The sequence below is a fragment of the Podarcis bocagei genome (assembly GCF_964188305.1).
Source record: "Podarcis bocagei genome assembly, chromosome: 12".
NCBI lineage: Eukaryota > Metazoa > Chordata > Lepidosauria > Squamata > Lacertidae > Podarcis > Podarcis bocagei.
In genome coordinates this window covers 33,236,755-33,253,999 of record NC_138137.1, presented here as the reverse complement: position 1 = coordinate 33,253,999, position 17,245 = coordinate 33,236,755, and the positions used below count along the sequence as shown (strand labels likewise).

The window sequence follows — 17,245 nt, the reverse complement described above, 5'->3', positions numbered from 1 at the left end:
CCTCCACAATTGGCAGCTGCAGGTAATGAAGATTAGTAGGCGACAGTCCTCACTATTTAATTTGACAGGCAGAATTGGCAAAGTATTGCTATAGTTGCATTTCCATTTTCACATTACTGTGGAAGCTGCAACATCAAATGAATTTTAAGTAGTTTGTTTAAGTAAATTGTTCCATAATTAGCATTGTTTGCAATTGTTATTTTAAATGTGTGTGTCATTACTGGGCATACATATTTTCTAGTGTCACTGGTAATTGTCCCCTAAAGCATTCCTTCTTATCCCCCACCCCCAACATAAACGACCAAAGACATATTAGCTTAAATATGAGAAATTGTATTTGATAAATTGTGCAGAAGAAGGTTTAGAAAGAAGTTAAACTACAGCTTTGTATTTCATTTTTCTGCTTTAATTCGGTCAATACTGCTCTAGAAAGCTTACAGGGTACTACTGTTTAGTGACTTTGCTTCCTGCCAAGCTTCATGAACATTTTTTGAATGGTCATGACAATGGAAGTCACTGACCTAGAATAGATTGTTCATTGTAGCTTCCGGATATAATGTAGCTCAACTGTCTTTAGCTGACACAGTGAAGAAACTGTTAACACAAAAATGTGCCTTTTACCTTCTGAACTCTTCTTGCTTTGGCACAGCAAAATTAGGTAAATTTATCCGCATGAAATCTTTCATCCGTTTTTATATTAGCTGGAGTTAGTAGGCTCTAAAATGTTTTTACTTTCTAATGGAAATGTTTCTTTTACAATGGCATTTGATACATTTGAGAAAGATAAAAATAATTGCAAACTTCCTAGGATTAAAATAGACTATTATAGTAACAAATGAAAGTTCTGCTTGTGTAAACAAGGACATCACATCCTGCTGAAATGTTTTGAGACTATGTTTCAGAATATGTAATATGTTTCCATTTATTGTAATAGGTTTTGGAAGTTGTCTCCAAGTTCAGCCTTCTTTGAAGTGCTCTGAGGAAATAATTATTATTATTATTATTATTATTATTATTATTATTATTATTATTATTATTATTATTATTATTATTATTATTTTATTTGTACCCTGCACATCTGACTAGGTTGCCCCAGCCACTCTGGGTGGCTTCCAACATATATAAAAATTTAATAAAACATTGCACATGATGCAGTAGTCTTGTTGGTATGTAATGCTAAGCCATAGTTAATCACTTATTGGACTTGAGCAGTGCTCCTGCTATGCTTCTCCCTTAGTGCAACCAGGAACAACAAATATTTCACCAAATGTTTAGGAGAAAATTGTTTCTCCCAAACAAACCATAATCATGCAGCTATGTTTTTAGCTTGCTAGGAGAAACCGTCCCTGTTTTGACACACTGATACAGCTTATCGTATCTGCTTGCATCAGGTGAGGAACAAAGTCAAGCGATTAGACACTGTGCTGATTCCTGAAGCCTGTGTCCCAATAAGCTGATTCCTCTCTGTCCCATCTTCCCACACTGCCACCATACTTTTGTGGTTCACCTCTGCCTATTGGCATAAACTAGAATCCTGATCTTTGCCTTCATCCAGACTTTGATCTTGCCTGTGATGAGTTATCAGTTGCTGTAAATAGAGGTTACTGAGACCTGTAAAAGGGTTGGGAGATTGTTGTAAGGTTCCTATTTTATTACAGCTGGAAGGAGACCATAACCAGTAGTTAAGGCAATGCTGTTACTCTGAGATGTAGGACTGTAAGGCTATAATATGAAGAATGCTAGTGCTTGTTACCTAGCTTGGATGTATACATGTATTTGTATAAGCATAATGGAATTCACTCTTAATTGAAGTCACTCTTGAAAGTGCAAAATGTATCCAGATTTTATGTTTTCCATCCTGTATCTTTAATGGCTTCAGGTTTTATCAGATGACAATATTTAGATGGTTATAAGTCATTAACAGACACCCTTCCAAAGCCCTTCATATAAAACAAGCTATTCTGCACCAGTATTTCACATTGATATTATTTTAAGATAATCCAACTTGTCGTCGTTTATCCCGAGGTTGTTGTTTAATTATATTCCTCTGGAGTGGCTTAAATCTCCTTCCCCTTCTAACTAACTTCTGCTGCTTGCTTATAATCATTGTGGAATTCTGCCTCTATCTCATATCGGAGATTTTACTGCTGCTTTCTGAAGCAGCCCTATTTTCTTTTACAGAAGAATGCTCATTTAATCTGTTTCTTGCTGCTTGGCCAGCTATTGAGTTTATTTGTGTGTTAGATTCCTTATCTCTCCTTTACCATAAGGCCCCAGGGCAGATTACAAGAATAAAATCACAACCCTAAAGCAAGAGAAGTGTAAAAGCAATTAAAAGTAGTTCCATATGTAAAAAAAATTCAGTGCATCTAAAAACAATTTCATATATAAAAGCAGCTAAAAATAGTTCCCATACAAATGCAGATTGGAATAACGCTCCACTTAAAAGACTTGTTGGAAGAGGAACATCTTCACTGAGTGCCGGAAAGACAGTAGAGTTGGTGTTTGTCTGATATGTAACAGGAGGAGTTTGCAAAGGGCAGGGGCCACCACATTATAGGGCTGATTCCTATATTATAAGAAATGGATATCCTGCTAAGATGGACCTCCAGTGATAGATTAGGTATTTAACTGATGAGATGAGTTGTTGGATTACTGGGTCCCAAAGCTGTATAGGGTTTTGTACACCAGTCCCAGCATCAGTAACTTAGCATGGTAGCTAATTGGCAGCCAGTGCTAGTCTTCAGCAGTAACTGGACAGCAATAGTCTTTCACAGAGAGCAGTCTAGGTGCCGCATTTTGCAGTAGCTGTACTTGTAGTAGTGCCATTTGGATCCTTCTCGTGGATTTCCATATGTCTGTGCATGTTTCCATTGGTGGTGAAGGACTGGTCATACACCGAACATTTGTAGGGCCTCTCGCCAGAATGGACCAGCATGTGGCGGTCGAGGGACCTTGCGGAGCTCAGAGACTTTCCACAGATGCTGCAGGAATGGTCTCTCACTCTAGTGTCCGAGTTATGCTGACAAATATGCATTGTCAACTGATGCTGAGTAGTGCAAATCTTTTCACAAAGAGGGAAGGTATAGGAAGACTTGTCATCTTTTTTTCCTGGTTTCTCCTGCCAATCCGATTGGTGGGGACTTGGCATTCTGAGATGGTGCGGTGCCATTTTCAGCGATCTTCCCCAAGCTCATAACAGCTGCCATTATGACGCCGGCACGTGGCAAATCTTAGAAGCAAGAGTAAACCCAAAACTTCAAAGGTGCTGCTGAGGAAAGGCTCTCTGGATTTAGGTGGTCTGGTCTTCAGCTTATTAGACAAATACCGAAAAGCAGCACACAAGGAAAGGAAGCTTCACTATACAGTGTCAAGAAAGGAAAATGAAGTTCCAGAGAATAACTCGGAGGCTTAAAGCGGTTGCACAGCAGCAGCGGCACCACAGTTCTCAAACTGTTTTGAAGGTGCAGATTTGCTGTGTGTCGGCACCATAATTGCAGCTGTTATGAGCTTGGGGAAGGTTGCTGAAAATTTTGCCATCCGCTAGACCTCTTTCTCACCCTATTATACAGAGCAGCGTGCCCTTTGGAGTTGAAAATACATCCCATTTAAATTTGACATTTTTTCCCATTATTCTGGAAGTCATTAAGGAGGCACACCTTCCATCAGACAGAGATAAAGGACCAAAAATGGGGCTGTGAAGTATCTTCCAATGGTCTCTACTGTGGAATTTGTTTTATCCATTGTGCTGAATTTTTTGGTTTGCTTTTTAACTGCTTCTGAGGTTTGGGAGAGAATATTTTTTGTGTGTCTGTGTTTATTTATTTAGTCCGTTTGCATCCCACTTTTATTTCCTTGTGGAACTCAAGGTGCCATATTTCTGAGTTCTTCCACCCAGGCTCTGACCATGTCTAGACCTGCTTTGCTTCAACAAGGTGCCCTAGTACTAGCCTCAGAATAATTGAACAGTGACTTCCTGAGCATAGTGTTCTCCTGTGAGACGTTATCTTGGATTTTAGGCATCACTGATGTCTAAGGGCACAACCCCCCCCCCCCCAGGGAGCACTCTTGCACAGCTCACCTTCGTTTCAGTAGGGGTTGCATCAGAGAACTGGACTTTGGTGCACTTTGCCTATAATCTGTTGGTTCCTGCTGTGTGACTTCACACAGTTCATTATACTTCCTGTTGTCTCTAATCATATTGTATGTCTCTCAATACAGTCTTGCCAGTACTAAACTACATGTCTACTTCTAGTGAACCAGTAATAGGAAGTATATAATTGTGGTTCGAGGACCCATACCCTGCGCAGTGGAATGAAACACAAGGACACGTGATATAAGGTTAATGGGCAAGAAAAGGCCACAACTTTATTGATTACAGCAAGTGAGAAGGTATTGGCTTAGGCATTGGATTACGTCAGCTGACTCCACCCACTCGGAGAGGGGTGAGTCTAAAAAACAAGGGGGGGTTATTCGCCAGTAGGTGGAGCCTGTTGATGCTAATCCAACTATAAGCTCTCCCCTGATGTCACCGGGGGTCGTGCCATGGCCTCCCGCCACGCAGGCATCGGACAGAATACACGACCGCCGGATTCCTTTAACGGAATACCCAAAAATTGAAGGCGCAGGCGATGGCCACACCTAGTCCTTCGACACCACAACACATTATTCCACTGCCTCACGACGGGACAACGAAAAGTGAGGGCTGGAAGCTGGCGCCGCAGCAATTTAGGCTGCTGTACACGCCCCCCCTTGAAGGCACCTGGTTGGGTGCCTGGCCGAGGGCGTGGGCGCCAGCCAGGTGAGTGGGAGGCAGGGGGCAAACGCCCCCTGCTTGAGGCGGAGTCCGGCTCCCGGCCACAACCACTCCCCTCTCTTGCAGGGAGGAGAGTCTTTAGCAGGGTTATTGAAGTCCTTTTGCTTTGGTGGCTAATCTTTTAGGCAGTGATTCAGAACATTATGCCTCTTTTATGCTGGTTTCTGGCTGCGTAATCAGAAATGGAATACATTTCAATATTTAATTAAACATCTTGCACTTTAGAAAATCCACATACACCCCCATCTGTAAACTGCTTTAAAGTATGTACTATTTATGGAATGCTGGGAAATGGGGTCTTTATACGGCCTCTCCACAAAGTAGCCCACCCCCAAATATTCATGAGAAAGAGACTGCTGGAAGGGCAGAAGTCTCCAGCAATTCACTTTGTTCATTCAGATGGGGCCTGGTGCAGACGTCCTTGGCCTTGATGGGGTCCATAAGATCCAATTCATGTGAGCAAACTTATAAAAATGGCAGTTTCAGCTATACTATATTGTTGTTTTCCGGCAAGAAAATGAAATGCTATGTCCATCAATATTCACAAGCTTTTGACATGACAAGCTTGCAGTTTGGTTAACCAATGTTTCAGCTGAATTGGTGAAATGGGCCTTGGCTGTCCTGGCTTCAGATATTCTCAAGCCTAGTCTTGATCCCTTCCCAGCCCCTGGCTTTTATCATGGCCTTTTCCAGATCCTTTTGAGACAGTTTTGCTGCCTGAGATGAAGGACAAGATGGCGCCCCCCCCCCAATTCCACATACAGAAGCCAATCAGACTGACAGCTGAATTTCAGTTCAACCCTCTTGAAGGATTAGCAGCATCCCTCACCAACACCCAAGGGCAGCAAACTAGACTAGAGGGCATAGGGCAGGCTACACAGGCTTGCCCTCTAACACCTTGTTACTGTTTCTGGCCCCCAGTCTCTCTCACCTGAGGGAGACACCTCACAGTAAGACCAGCCATGTTTTGAGGGACAGGCGTAATATAGGTTAATATGCATTTTAGGCATACTCTCTCTTCCTAGCTGTTTGGTATCGCAACGTGCCCCTGAGTGCATCACTTCAGATAAGATCATTTTAGATACCATTCTTCCTACATTGTTGGCAACTTGGTATATGCCAAATTGCATTCCTGTCTGCTTCTCCCTATGATTTAATGTCTGACCAGTGACTCAGCAGAAGTGATGATCTTGAGAACTTGTGTTACAGATTGACACAGAATCTTAAATTCCACTGGGGAATTTGTAGCCTCTGCGCCTCAGATCAGACAAGGTATATCACATGGCACAGGAACCTTTCTGCAATCAAGATGGCCTGGGTCTTTCTCCTTGAGTTCTATGGAGTAAAGTCAGGACATAAATGGAATATATAACTCAGATAATCTTTCAGCGAAATGAAAAAGAAAAAACAACCCAAAACCATGCATCCTATATAACGCACTGTGGTATGGAAGTGAATTAATTGGCTATGGAATACAGCTATAGAAAATGCTTTTGTCTGTAAATCTCTGCAGCCTTTTTATAGCCTCTAACTAAAGTGCACTTTCCTGCTTTTGAGTTGTTTTTAAATCCTCCTTTGCTTTTGCGATTTAGCAGGCCATTGATTGAATTACATGATGTGCCAGTGTCCACAAGGCTTGCGGCCTGAATAAATTTAAAAGCAATAAAAATAGCAATTAGCATGAAGGCATAGGGAAATGGAAGGAACAGTAGGAACTATTCCCTCTATAATCAGGGAACAATGGAACATTTCTCAAGAAAATGTGGAGATGAAGGGGAAGTGGTTGTGCCTATAATGTATGGCCCAAGACTGTTAATTTATGCAGTTAAATAAAGAACTAAACATCTGCGTATGCACTGCATGCCAAGGAAAGGAGTGCATAATATGCCAGGAATCATTTATATTTGCACAGTGTGATTAGGCTGCCACAGGTTTGCAGTGGCATGCTTATTTTAAAGTAGTTCACTGATTTTGAGGAGAATGCATGGAATGTAGGCAGCAGGACTTAAAATTCTTTGTTGGGCTCCACAGGCCCTTGAGGTGTGTGTTGTTGTCTCCGGACATGTGCCAGGGTTTGTCGTCACATCCCTCCATGCGTCCATCCACTGCTTTGGAGGCTTTTCAGGGTCAGGGTCAGGCAGCAGAGGAGACCCTGTTTGGAAGGGGGGGTCTTCAGCAGCTCTGTGTGTGTGAAGCTGTTTGCAGGGCCCATTTGATCCAAACCATAATCAGCATTTTACCATTTACTCTGTCTTTTCGTTTCTCTCCCCCCCCCTGCCCCCATTGATTTGTTGCATCCAGCCACAGCTTTCTCAGCTCAGGGGCTTTATGGACACTGATCATGTACACCATCTTCTTTCATAATACATATTGAAGTAGCTGCAAACCATTGAGGGAAGACATGCATTTATGAATGCAACCCCGTGTACAGAAATTTACGTGCCCGTTGTCAGACAGGATCTGGCTGGTGACTGACATCTGAGCTGCAAAAAGGGGGCAGGCACACACTTCCCTCTTCCATGTGTACTTTGCTGTTGGTAAACCATGGCTGTTGCCTTCTCATATCAGGAAATTCTTTATTAGGAAACCAGAATATACCAGCAAGGACAGGATCCCTCCTCTCATTGATGCACTCAGGTCACCATCGCTCCCTCTATTCATAGAAAGTGTTTTGTAACACTGCAGTATAAACATTTGTGATTTTAGGTCATGGAGAAACTCCCATAATTGCAGCGGCATGTTTTTATTATCATTGTGACTTCCATTTTGAACTTGTGTCTAGCACAATACAGTTATAAAACAATTGTGCATTGGTAATAGATGAACATGTATTTATTTGTTTTTAAACAAGACATTTGGGCATGTGTTATGCAGCTTTCATGTAGTGGACTCCAGTCTACGAAACCTTATGCTATAATCGAGTTGTTAGCCTTTAGTGTGCAATAATATTGCTTTTGCTGCATTTGGCCATCATTTCATATATCATACGGAGAAGACAGAAAATGATTTGTGTTCCCTGATGTTCTCCTCAGGTTTATAATTGGCAGAGAAAGGCCAGGACAAGTAAGTGAAGTGGCTCAGCTGATTAGCCAGACCCTAGAGCAGGAACGTCGCCAAAGAGAGCTTCTGGAACAGCATTATGCACAATATGACGCAGATGACGATGAGGTAATATGTTTGTTCTTTCTCTTGTAACTTCGTGAAGTTCCCTTTCCTGCATTTCATTCTCTCTCAAATGCTTTGTCTAATCACAGTAGGAAACGACTCCTTTTGCAAATGAACATCCCCACCCCGTTTCACAAGACCACAATCATAGATAGTCATGTTAGGCACAATAAATTTCTCTGTAAATATGTAAGAGTGTTGTTGCTGAAAGCACTCTCTGGGTTGCGGCAGAAAAATTGCACTTCTGAATGCTAAGTAGGGCTCCATATTGTCCCTGGTGTTTCTGGTCCTCGATACATGTCGTGTCGCTTTCAGATTCTTCTTCTTTTAAACAAAAAAACTTGACAACCCTACTTTGATTTTTTTTTTTTAAATACAAGTTTCCAGTCCTCACCTCTGACCCAATATGGGGGGACGGACGGACGACAAACAAACAAAGGAGGAAAGAGACATATTTTTATGCCTTCTGAGGACCAATTCATATCCACTCATGTGGTGAAATAATCACAAAATGATTTTACTGTGTCAGTTTTACATGGTGAATATTCCTTATGAATGCACATCAGTGTGGTGACAGTTGGTATTTACCATGTCAGTGAGTTTCTTAGTTCTCAGGCTTCAGTAAATACCAGCTGTCACCACGCATGGCACATCCACATCTTTTTTTCCTTGTCAATTAAATTACTTGCCATGTTAATCAAGAAATGGCTTTCCTGTATCAATAATAATAATAATAATAATAGTTCTATATTTATTTTAAGTATGTCTATATTGCCTTTCAAAAAAAATTGGTCTTCAAAGTGGCTTACCAAGTTAATGTTAAATAATATGAAAACAACACACCTAAAAAGAAAGTAACCAAATATCCAAAATAAACTAGACAACAGTGAAGCAGTTCTAGATTATTAGCTTTTAAGAGATGAAGAGAACAGGATACTTTTAGTCTGGTGGTATAAAGGTAACACTGCTGCTGCCCAGCACGTATGTCTATAGAGGGAGTATTCATGGGGAGTTCTTTTCGATAGTACAGTGGTACCTCTAGATATGAACGGGATCCGTTCCGGAGCCCCATTTGCATCTAGAGGTAAATGTATCTAGCGACGGCACGTCTGCACACGCGCACGTCGCTTTTCACCACTTCTGCGCACACGTGTGACGTCATTTTGAGCGCATGCGCAAGCAGTGAAACCCGGAAGTAACGCGCTCCGTTACTTCCGGTTTGCCACGGAGCACAACTCGAACACGCTCAACTTGAAGCAAATTTAATCCAAGGTATGCCTGTAGTCCTTTCGATAACTTGCTCCCAAACTGATTAACTCTTTATAGGTTAAAGCAAGCACTGCAAATTGAGTCTGGAAACAAACTGGGAGCCTGCACATATACTGTAGTACTGGTCAAATATGTTCACCACATTGAATGCCAGTTAGCAATCTATCTAGTCGTCGTATTCTAGACCAGCTGAACTTTCTAAACACTTCAGCTGGTCTATATATACAGGGGCATCTCCATGTATATAACACATTGCGTTAATCAAGCCTAGACACAACCAAAGGAAGAACTGTTGTGAGATCATATGTTGCTGGAGGGGATGCAGTTTCACCTGGAAGTATGTAACTTGGCCTTGAGTTCATATACTAAGATTTCTTAAGGCCTGACTAAGCTTTTCATATTGGAGAGTAAGAACTGTGCAGTTCAGGCAGTACTTCACCCCTGAGAGTTCTGCCCAGGGTGATATGCATAGCAGGCCTTGATCTTGCTTGCTTGCTTTCTCCTGTGATGCCTTCATCACAAGTATAGAGAAACCCAGAACAACTTACGGTTCATTCATTACCTTCCCACTGTGGTGGAGGAAGCCTGGGAGTAGGGAGAGAAGGAGTGCACAAAATTTATGTACAAAATTTACATTCTATTTTTCTACTGTAGTTATAGTGCTCAGAGCAGCTAACAACAATGTAAAATTTACTACATCAGCTGCAAATAATAATAATAATAATAATATCATTGATTATACATACAGCTGGCAGAAGCATCTTTAAAAACAAGTGGTGAGTTCTAAAAACTCTCAACCAACAGATGCCAGTATAATCCTATTGATGAAATAGTCTCTCAGAACAGTAAAAGTTTTTTACAATAAATGCCAACATTTTCAAGAATTGTAGTTTCTTGTTTTCCATGGATTTTTTTTGCAAATTATGTTGTTTCTGTGCAACTTAAATAGGAACATTTTCTGCAGCCTTCCAGCTCTAAAAAGACTTCACATTTAGATATCAGTGCTAAAGAAATCATTTCGCTGTTATCAAGAGAAGAAAGCAGTATATCTCTTTTTTGATGGAAAAAAACCATGCCTACTAACTTTTATAGGATGGAGATATGGATGTAGATATAGATATAAAATTTAAGCCTGAGTTTAAAGTAATTCTTTTATTTGAGTTTAAAAAAGACTAGCTCTGATGCCCAATACTTGTCTGAATTTTGTTTTTCTCGTGGAAGATTTGGCTGGCTCTTTATTAAGAGCAAGGTTTGTTAATACACTGAAGCTCTGTTATCTGTCCAGGCAGGAGATTATTTTTATCTCACTGTAATTAGTTTTGAAGGTTTTGTTGTGTAAGGAGATGCTTCAAGTATAACCCTCCCCACCCCCCTCCCCAAGGCCTACTATATATACATGTTACTTTACAAGTTTTTCCCAATTTTATTTTTACTTGTTATTGGAGATGGGGAGAACAATGACATTTTGCAGATAGCTGAAAGTCAATTAGCATGCAATCATGCAGCCCTTAACTCAAAGTATGAAGCGAAATCACATAGCCAGAAAGGACATGGTGTTGTTCCACATTTGATAAACCAACAACAAACTCAGATCTTCAAGTGACAGCCTCTATGAAGCCAAAATGCCACCATCCATGGCAGAAACAACTCGCTGAGTGGACCAATGCTGCTGCACTACCTTCCTGGCAGGTGGGTCGCTGTGGCGTAATGGGATGGCTGAGGCAATGGGGAGGCCAGCACAGTACAAACACACCAGTGCAGCCAATCAGGTCTACCTGCCAGTATGTTTGCACCAAGCCAACTTCTTCACCCCTCTCCTTACCAGTAAGGAACAGGAACCCACCCACTGGGTTGCACCCCATTCGGTGAGCAATTTCTGATTCATGCCTAATTCAGAGGTGTACCAGCAGGCTTGGAGGAGCAGAAAACTTTGCAGAAGTGCAAAACATTTGCAGGCGGGTGAACTCAACGGGGAGGAAACCTAAAACAGTTCAACAAAAACTAAACATGCTCAATGGGCACAGAAGAGAGGGGAAACTGGGTGGAGTACCCTGAACAAGAACACTGCAAAATTTTGCTGCGGGTATCATTTGTTCCCATTGCCCTCTGATTCAGCATAATGTTAACTTGTCATCTGAACTCCATTAGTAAGAAACCAAGGCAAATATGGTACTTGCTGTCAGAGTTCCTTGCTCCTGCTTCGTGGATGATTGTAGAAACTATACAGAAGACAAAGAGTTTGTTGACCATCGTATTAATGTGTAGAAGAGTTCTTATTTAATGTTTGTTATCAACTGTTTTAGAATACTGACAGAGAATGTCATGGAGCCTCAGGCAACTACAATAAAAATAACAACTGTTACCTTAAAAAGGTTTGTGAAGAAAGTAACTTGCGTCTGATTCGTTGCTTCATGTGGCGTACTAATCATATTTTGAGATGTGGCTTATTAATTCAACATAATTTCTAAACAGCTAATGTTGCTACAGTCCCTCCTTCATTTATTCAGTTGCAGGCCGAAATATGACTACCCACAGGCATAGCAGTTGGGACTTTGACTAGGGAATCCCGTTTTGATCCGAACACAGCTATGGAGTTTAGTAGGCAACACTGGAATGATCCTTGGTCAGTTCCCACACAGCCCTCTTATAAAAGAGAGAACATGCACAAAAGCCTCCTTGTATGTGTAGTAGCTGCAGGTTCTTAGAAGCAACTCTGGCAGGAAAGCATCTGTCTAGTCTTCACTTGGATGTGCTTCTGGCAAGAAGAGATCCTTCACTGCTTATTTGGGTCCTTTATTTTTTTGAGACAGGAACGTGGTTTCCCCAGCTGCCTTCCTTCCTTGTTCTTTCTGGCAATAACTGTTTTTTTATGATCTCCTCTCCTAACTTCTGCCTAGAGCAGTCAGTGCCTGAGAGAACCAGGAAAGCAGACAAAGCTGTAATTTCCTTCTTCCCTTTGGCAAGAAAAGGTGAGGTAGATGCTTCTGGCAAGAAGAAGAGTGATCTTTCTTAGCAGGAGTCTGGAGCAAAACGAAGGTGGACAGAAGGCTTTCCAGACATGGCCACTTCCCATGGTCACCCCTCAAGAATCTGTTCAAGTTGTGTGCCACTGCAGGTACAGGGGAGGTTTCTGTACACATGTCATTGAGAGGGGATTGTGCATCTTCTGGTAGTCTGTTTAACAGGGTGCTTGTGAGGCAGAATCAGTTAACGCTGCATATTCCCCTGCACTCCTAATAAAGGAAGGATGGGACCTGTGCAAAAAGAAAGAAAGAAAGATATGCAATTCCTGTGATCTTAGCCATTAGAATTCTGCTGTACTTTTAGAATTTAGAACTTTCCGAAAGATTCTACCATGTGCTTTTTGTTACTAGTGCTTTTTCAAGCTTGCTCGCTTTATTTCCCCATTATTATTTTTTTAAAAATGTTTATTATTATTTATTTAACAACACGTATATACCGCTTTCTGGAAGAAAATACTTCTAAGCGGTTTACAATGAAGAGTAAAAGAAAAGTTGAAAATGCCAATAAAAGCAAACATTAAACAAACAAGTTACATAAACAATTACAATATAAACTAAAACTAGCAATTATGAAACACATATTAAAATCGCAAATCAAGATCACACGTTAAAGTGAAATGCCTGGATAGGCTTTCTTGATCAAGCAAGCCTGCCCAGTTTTTGTTTTGAAAACTGCGTTCAGTGAGGTCCTATATTTCATTAAGGAGAGAGGATTTCAGAAATGCTTTAATTCTGTGCTTCTAAGACAGGAGAATATGCCACAGATGAAGATGAGGACGACATGGGGCCTGTCCTTCCAGGAGGTGATATGGCCATTGAAGTGTTTGAGCTTCCTGAAAACGATGACATGTTTTCCCCGACAGAAGTGGACACTAGCAAACTGGCTCACAAATTCAAAGAGGTAAGGCGGAGAGCACAGAGTTTGGTTTTCAGACAGTATTGATTCATACAATTGCATTCTTTGTGGATGGGGATTCCTCTCTGTAAATGATTTAATTGATTTCCCACCGATGTTCAAAATCAATATATGTAAATGGCTGGAACTAGACTGCTCTTGTTAAATGAGACAAATTTTGTCAGTTCTTTTTAACATGTGTTGCTGTAATGGTCATGCTGTTGTTTTTGTCAGAGGTCTGTAAACAAGCTGGGACAAAAGATCAGAATGAAAGTTCCATTCCTAAAAAATTCACTGAATAGGTCATACTGATTCAGGACCAAGTTGCCTGGGGATTGCAGCCAGATAATTAGTTATAAATCTGATGCTCTCACTTTTCACTTAAACAAATCATTACTGGTCATTTGATTATCCTGGTCTAATGTGCCTACCACAATCCACCAGACTTCAATATTGCATTTAAAATACTTGCTTGTGCAATCTCCAGTTTAAAATTCAGTTTATGGCTGCAGACCTATGAACACCTACTTGGCAATAAGTTCAGCTGAATGCAGCAAGATGTTCCCACTTAAACATGTCTTCCCTGCACACCCTTGCCTTCTGTTTGCCAGAGTGAAGGTGTTGAAAGCTGTTGGGCTCTAAGTGAGTCCCTTCCTTTTGTCCTGGAGAAACAAAGCAATTTCATTCTGAACTATTTTATCCTAGTGTAACTAGGGTTGGAGTGATAGGATTATGACCAGGGTGGAAGGGTGGATATCCAAAGGACTTATGTTGTGATGCTGTGCATGGTGTACTAGGGATGTTTGAGGATTTGGTTTGGCCCACATTTTTAAGTAAACTGATCTTATTCATTCTTTCCTGGACTAATACACGGATTGGAGCACAGTTACCCTTTTGATTTCTGTGCTGCTTTGAATTTTGCAGTGCAGCTCTAAAAACATACAAAAATATGTGTTAAATGTGTATGATGGGGGTAAAATGTGTACTGAGATAATGAGAATGCTTGTGCTGTTTTTTTAAAAAAGCAATGGTTGGAGATTCACATTGAAACAGGGCAGAACGGGTTTAGGAATGAGCATACTGCAGAGCTGTCGACGACCAGAAATAGAACTGATCTCTCCATTCCTAATGTTTACCACCCAGTTTGGTGGGCCTTACCCCCAGTATATGCATTTAGAATTGTAGCCTGGAGATGGTTTTCTTTATTCTTTGGGTGCTGTGTTTTGACTTCAGTTAGAAGTACACTCACATGCTTTATGTTGCACAACCTTCTCTTGCTGAAACATATCCTTCCTAAAAACCGCAGGATGCTCTTTGGTTTGTCATTAAGGCAGGCTTGTTTGCTTCAGCTGCAAGCTCTGTGGGACCTACTGCGCTATGTTCCAACAGTTATCTGACTATGCAGTCAGCGTTCGTTATTTATTTTTTATAAGAGGGAGGTTCTGTTTTAGTAGCGCAGGAAAGAGAAAACTGATAAAGCCATCTGCACCTGAGCAGATTGTATTTTACAAAACTGTTTGAGGGTCTGTTTGTTTTGCATTATTTACTGAACAGCCTAAATATAGTTCACTTGCTTGTGTAAGTGTTTTCAAAAAAGCAAGTAAGAGGGGGCTAGAAGCTACGTGATGAACTGTAATTTTCAATTAAGCTGTGAAAGTGCTGGATTCATGCGCTGAACACAGGAGCAGATAGCTGGACTGTACAGTCTCAGGATTTGGAGATACAAGTTTTTCTCAGTTTAAAAGGATGGATTAAACTGTAAGAGTTGCAGGAGAAATAATTTAAGACTTTTGATTGGCTTTAAGGCTAGGTGTTCTGTGCTTCTCTGTTGCAAAATTTATTCAGGGAATTGCTTTTTACGTGGAATCTATATAAAGATTATTGGAATAGCATATTGGAATCAGATTACCTGAAGAACCACATTTTAAAAGATGAATCTGCCTGGGGCCTGAGATCTGCAGGAGATGCCCTCTTTTGCTTCCTGCCAATATCAGAGCAAGGGCGAGTGTGGCGGATGCACAAAGCCACCCTTCTGATAGTGGTGTGTCTGTGTGGAGGTTGGGCAAGGTGGTGGCAAGAGTGGAACAGTGCAAGCACACTGGCAGAGCCAATCTGGTGTTCCTGCTGGTGCACCCACACAGCCCCAGCCTCACTGCTTCCCTTTTCCACACTGTCTGGTAAAAGTAAGCTCTGCATGCCCCACCATGATGGCCACAGCTGGGTCAGTGGGAACAAGGCCTTTTGGGTTGCTACTCCCAGACTCTGAAATTCCCTTCCTTCCCAGGGAAGCCCATCTTGCCACCTCTTTAATGGTATTCTGCCAGCAGACCTTGTTCTAACTGACCTTTGGCTGATTGTGGTTGCCTGGTGCTGAATGCTGTTTTTACTTTAGCCGGCTGTTGCTTTTACTTGTTTTCATTTTGCTCCTTTCTGTATCTTGATAGTTGTTTTCATTGGCTTTTTAAATTGAAACTGTACCTTTTGTTGGGTGTTAGCTGCCTTGGACTTACTAGGATGGAAAGGTGGAGGCATATATTTAGATGATAAATAAATAGCCACAAGTTGTTGCGCTTCACCTGTGACATTTAGAAAAGAGAGTGCGGTTGAGGTCACTTTGATCACGCTGAAAGGCCATAAGTGGGCATAGCCCTTTCTCTGTGACCAAAGGGAGCCCAACCGCAATGTCATGTCTCTGTGTAACAGGTGAAATGCAGTGCTTTACATGCCACACACAGTTATCGTGTTCCTTAGCAGAAAAAAGGACGAGGATGCATTCTTTTGCATGCATCTCCCCACAGCCCTTTGTAGCAGGGAAATGAGAAGAACATGTGCTCCAGTAAATGCTGTGGGTAAACGGGGACCAGTTTGTTATGGAGGGAAGGACTACACTCCTCATATATACATAATGCAAGTCTGTGTCTTGTGTGTGTAAAATGGGAGAGAATGTATGTTCCTAGTGCAGGATGGGCTGTGACCGTTGTGATACAAGGAGAGAGTACATGCACAGTACATCCGTGTGCGTGCGTGCATGTGTGTAAGCGTGTGTGCGCATGTTTATGGAAAAGTGGGGCTACTGGAGAAATATGTGCATTCTACTCTGATGAAATCCAGTTTTGTTTTTGCTCTGGCATATTACAACCCCCCCACCCCCCCAAAAAAATGTCCAAACACCCACCCTGGATAGTACCTTGTCCAAGTCTGGAGATTCTTCTCCTGCGGTTCTTGTAATGGGTGAGGTGGGGGTCACAAGGGTAGACCAGCCATAAATACTTTCAGTGATTCATCCTTCTGAGATTGAGTTCGACACAACGGTAGGTTGAAGGTCACAACAGCTTCCTTCCTTGGTTGCAGCCTATATGTCTTGTGTCCTCCATAATGCTTGGGCCTTTTAATAGCCTTTTAGCTGCCCTCTGTGACATGCTTGCTTAATCCGTGTTAGTGAGGCTTCCTAAGAATATTCATGTGCACGGGGATATTCAAATCCGGGCTGGCTAACAAGCTGAATACAACCATCAGTATTTTCTCCTCTTTCAAGACATTTGACTTGTCCTGGCAGATTCGATGTCCTAATCTGATATTCCGAGAGGCTAGCCAGCAACACTTTTTCTTTAATTAACTTGCATAGACTGAGTCATTTTCCAAGCTAGATATTTTAATTTACAGTCTACTGCACTGCAGCAGTCTTGTGGGCCTTCTGCTGTGTGTACTACAGTATTCAGGTGGCAGCATAGAAGTCTTTTTTAAAAAAAATTGGAGCTCTGGCATTTGCAGCTCACTTGTTCGCTTTGTGGTTTTCCATTTTCAGTTGCAAATCAAACATGCAGTTACAGAAGCAGAGATTCAGAAGCTGAAGACAAAGGTAAGAATGATTACTGGCTACTAGAAAGAGCAATGTTCTTATTTTCAGCTGCTGTAAGTTTGTGCCCAAAGGGAAGCAAAGAAAAGTAAGTTCTCATTGAGAAAACGCAGCAAAAAAAAAAAAAAGGGGGGGGGTTCTGTATGCAGTGGCTCCAGAGAGCTTGTTTTGGTAGAAATAGTTTATTCGAGTCTCAGGAGAATCATGATGACTGTTACTGC

At 41.5% G+C, this 17,245-nt stretch overlaps 1 protein-coding gene across 12 annotated transcripts in view; it reads left to right on the top strand.

The window, feature by feature from the left end:
• Positions 1–17,245, top strand: part of PPP1R9A (protein phosphatase 1 regulatory subunit 9A) — a 148,518-nt gene that overhangs the window by 101,414 nt on the left and 29,859 nt on the right. For 9 of the 12 annotated variants that reach the window (XM_081163070.1, XM_081163065.1, XM_081163075.1 and 6 more), the window contains 4 exons: positions 7,849–7,984; positions 11,554–11,622; positions 13,019–13,174; positions 16,974–17,027. In XM_081163070.1, coding sequence (XP_081019196.1) covers positions 7,849–7,984; positions 11,554–11,622; positions 13,019–13,174; positions 16,974–17,027 — 415 coding nt within the window. The remainder of the gene's footprint in view (positions 1–7,848; positions 7,985–11,553; positions 11,623–13,018; positions 13,175–16,973; positions 17,028–17,245) is intronic. The other 3 variants (XM_081163067.1, XM_081163066.1, XM_081163074.1) reach the window with 1 other exon arrangement.